Source organism: Limulus polyphemus, unplaced genomic scaffold (genome assembly GCF_000517525.1).
Source record: "Limulus polyphemus unplaced genomic scaffold, Limulus_polyphemus-2.1.2 Scaffold6120, whole genome shotgun sequence".
Classification (NCBI taxonomy): Eukaryota; Metazoa; Arthropoda; class Merostomata; order Xiphosura; family Limulidae; genus Limulus; species Limulus polyphemus.
The window spans coordinates 34,622-38,653 of record NW_013671730.1 but is presented as its reverse complement, the minus strand read 5'-3'; the positions used below and the strand labels follow the sequence as shown (position 1 = coordinate 38,653).

General features: G+C 31.3%; 1 protein-coding gene and 1 long non-coding RNA gene across 3 annotated transcripts in view; one reads left to right on the top strand and one right to left on the bottom strand.

The window, feature by feature from the left end:
• LOC111089394 overlaps nt 1-2,895 on the top strand; it is a 16,444-nt gene extending 13,549 nt beyond the window's left edge. For both annotated transcript variants that reach the window (XR_002613681.1, XR_002613680.1), the window contains exons 2-3: nt 2,205-2,320; nt 2,762-2,895. This is a non-coding gene — a long non-coding RNA (uncharacterized LOC111089394). The remainder of the gene's footprint in view (nt 1-2,204; nt 2,321-2,761) is intronic.
• Nucleotides 1-4,032, bottom strand: part of LOC111089393 — a 43,264-nt gene that overhangs the window by 9,485 nt on the left and 29,747 nt on the right. Inside the window, exons 5-6 of the mRNA XM_022401823.1 lie at nt 3,670-3,856; nt 2,174-2,309 (exon numbers count right to left, since the gene is read on the bottom strand). Of these exons, the coding sequence (XP_022257531.1) occupies nt 3,786-3,856 (71 nt within the window). The 3' untranslated portion in view covers nt 2,174-2,309; nt 3,670-3,785. The remainder of the gene's footprint in view (nt 1-2,173; nt 2,310-3,669; nt 3,857-4,032) is intronic.

Sequence of the window (4,032 nt, the reverse complement as noted above, 5' to 3'; positions counted from 1 at the left end):
ACTTAAATATAGGCTAACTAATTAATAGGTGCTAGATTACAGTCCTAGATTAAGTACGTCTAGTACATCCTAGATCTAACATTAATGTTAGACCTGTATTTCCATCTTTTTAGTCTTAGGTTTGGATCTAGATATAATAATAATGACAGCAATTTAGCTTTATACATCTAAACTAGACCTTAGATTTGGGTGCATAGATTGAAAGCTTTTAAAAGTTAAAACTGCAAGTGTAATACACACAAATAACGTAACACTGTGTCGTATTTACTTAACGTACAGCAGTTGCGCTATATCCTAGGGGAGGGCATAATTATCAATTAATAGGCATTATAGGCCAGAGGAAATTTTGTGCCCCTTCACACCTGCGGCTTGGGGCGACTGCCCTTCCCCCCCTGCTACGCCACTGAAGTATTCTTATATAAAATATGAATATTTAAAGTTTGTAGTCAAACTGGAATACTGCAGATAGTACTTCTAAAGAATATATATATCACGCCAAGTGAAGTACATGGTTAATAACTGTCCTTCACATATGTTGATGAAGGAACATCTTGAAATTGAAGCACAATATTTTTTGCTAATGTGACCCAGTTTTTACGAAGTGAAATCACAATCATTTATTCATGAAAAATGAAAGAAAATTTATAGAGTATCTACTGTTTCTAAGTAGTTTTGATTTGTATTATTGAACTAGTTCCATATTTTATAGATATCAGTGAATGCTTTATTTCAATATCATATCTAAACAAGATAGGCATTATCCATGAATATTGTGTCAAGTACGTTTTATGTGAAATACATAAATATAATTTTGGATTTATTTGTGAATTTGGACTTGATCTCACTTGCTTACTGTGATTATGTTTAATTTCTATGAGAAGGAAAGTTGGAGTTATGAATGTATGGACTATGAAACCTTCAAGGTTATTGGGCATAAAATAGATGACTTAACTGCAGTTACCACAGTTTTGTTAATGTTCCCCACTGGACTCAGGCTCTAACGAAAATAGCTGTGTGTTTTGTTCCATTTGAAGTTATATAAATTGCACATTTACTAGCACTTGGAACAAATGTGTTCTTGTGTTATGATGTTGAGTGCTTTTGCTGTATGCTCATGTCTGGATGACCTTTTTTTCAAGAAAAGATCATGAAGTTGTACCTTGTAATCTATCATAGATTGAGTTGACTTGGAAGTTTCAATCCTAAATATCACGATTCTTGACCACTGGTTATTTTGTTCTTGATTCCTGACCAGTAGAAAAATTCTGGCCACCCACACACATGAAGGATGAACTACTCAATTGAAAGTGGGAAGCTTTGAATGAAATACTTGTTGATTCAATGACAAACATCGATCTTTAAGTCCTCCTAGTCAATGGAGGAAGACCCACCACAACCAGTGAAAGAGACAGCAATGAAGCTGATCTTTTCAGGAGACTAGAACTGGATGAGGAAGTACACCATCTGTACCAGGAAATTTTTCAATGAAATATTGATAGCTGCCACTGAATTGCAACCAGCACAAGGTTTAACAAAGAGCATGAAGGAAGGGAAAAAGAAGGAAAGAACGGTTATGTAAGTGAAACCGGATGAAGTGTTGATACAAGTTTCTGAACATAAGAAGAAGAAAAAAAAAAAAAGACATAAAATATGGAAACCAAAACAATGCCATTTTACTTCATATGAAAGATTCTGGCCATCAAACTGATTAGAAATCAACAAGAATTTATACAAAATGGCTAAATACATAAAAAAAAAAGAATCGTCGAAAGTTGCTAAATTAAAAGCCTGCTTAATTGTAATACCTCCCAAGGTCACCTCAAACTTAACAACTTCCTGACCTCTTGTGTCCTTAAGAGAATTCCAACTTCAGGGGTCACATACACATTTATTGACCAGTTTTCACATGCTAGAAGACAATGTGAGACTGAATAGGATGCACAAATATGTTGCAACTAGTTTCTCTGATAGTTTGTTCTATTTATTGTGGTTTATCAGAATAATCTACACATTATCAAATAATTTTTATATTATGATTCCACTAAGATTAACAACTATTTATCTTGTATATTATATATAAATATATTTATTTATATTAAATAATTTACATTTGCATTATTTTATACCTTAAAAAAATTAAAATTTTTTTACATAAATATAAATAATTTTTTACCTTTTTGACCTTTTGTATCTTTTTATCACAGCAAACAAGCATATTAGAAACAGCATTAATCCACCACCTCCACAAGATAACACACCAAATGTTCCAAGCTTCTTCGAATAAGATGTTTGTGCTACAGATCCAGACCCTGATAAAATGGTACAGGTGCAATGTTATTCTCTTTTTTAATAACTACGAAACTAAAAAGTTAATTTTGCCTACTTGGGAATTATAAGATAGTTTTCTAAATGAATAAGATCAGAAAAAATGCTTATTTACTTTCAATATTATGAAATAACATTTGTTTATTCAACAAGATATCAGTGAGATTAAGTAAATTACTAGTTTTAAACATAAAAACGTACAAGAATTTTAATATATCTTGATCTAATGTCATATTATTTTGGATTGTTTGTTTGTTATTAAGAACAAAGCTACACAATATGTTACCTTTGTTGTGTCCATTGTGGGTATAAAAAGCAGATTTTTAGTGTTATAAATTCTTAGACTTACCATTGAGCCAATGGTACTATATCTCATTGTCATGATTAGTAGCTTCCTAAGCCTACTTATGGTTTGTTTGTTGAATTTTGCACTAAGCTACTCAAAAACTGAAGGAGAGGTAACTAGTCAACATCACCAACCACCAAATCTTGGGATATTCTTTACCAAATAAAATTGGGATTGACTATCACATTATTATGCCCTGTGACTGAAAAATGGATCTTGATGAATGACAAGATTTGAACTTGTGACCTGCAGACTGCAAGTCCATCATTCTAATCACAACATGCCAGGACAGTTTAATTATTAACTAGTAACCTTTATAATAACTTAATACTAATAACTGGTTCTTAATCTATGTTTCAGCTACTAATCTGCTACTGTCATGGGGGAAATCCTGAGAAAGACCATATCTGTGTCAGGATTTGATCATGGGTCTTCTCCATTTAAATATGGTGTGTTACCTATTCGATTGAGTCGGGCTTTATCTTAAACTAGAGTTTGGCATTTGATGGAGTATTCTTACTTGTTCGGACTGATGACTTTATTTTTTATTGTAAATCTTTTCTTTTTCTCATAGGCTATAAAATTGCATCTTCTGTACTCGTAGCTAAATATTTATGGTAGGTACCATATTATACGATAGATGTAAAATTTAGCTCTTTACTTAGTACATTTTCTTCAAGTTCTGTTCATGGTTATTTACTTAAATCTAGTGTTGTGTCCTTACGTGTGTCTATAGTGTTAAACACATAAATATTACTATATATTAAAATGCAAATTAACACCCTCCATTTTCCGTTTGAATTGAACTTTTATATAGATTTGTAAAGATCAACACTCAGTTATTGCATGTAATTTTTTTAAATAAATTAAAAACAGCTTTACTCAAATAAAATGTCTATTTATGAATCCTGTAGATATGTATGTATACAGGTTGTAATGATAACAAAAGAAAAATTAGGACAAAAAACCTTACTTTAGTATACATTGCTATAAGTTACCTTTGAAATTATCTATTAAAACAAGGCTGTGGGGCAGAGCCTGTAATGTGTAACCTGCAACATCTGTTAGATTTAGTGTCTCAGCATTAACCATATTAGACAGTATTCGTACAGCTTCAACTGATGAAGTTTCCAGGTTTAAAGAACCAAAGACAGGAAGTATAGTAAACTAGAAGTTTCATTCCATCTAGAAAAAAGATGTGTATATAATATGAAAGCTTGGAATAGGTACCACACTAAATTAATCTCTTTCTAATACAAAAAAATTTACTTGATATTTTATTGTACATAAATGAATAACCCAATATCATAAGTTATATTGTAAAAATTTACGTACATATATGTTAACAATTGTAGTATTAG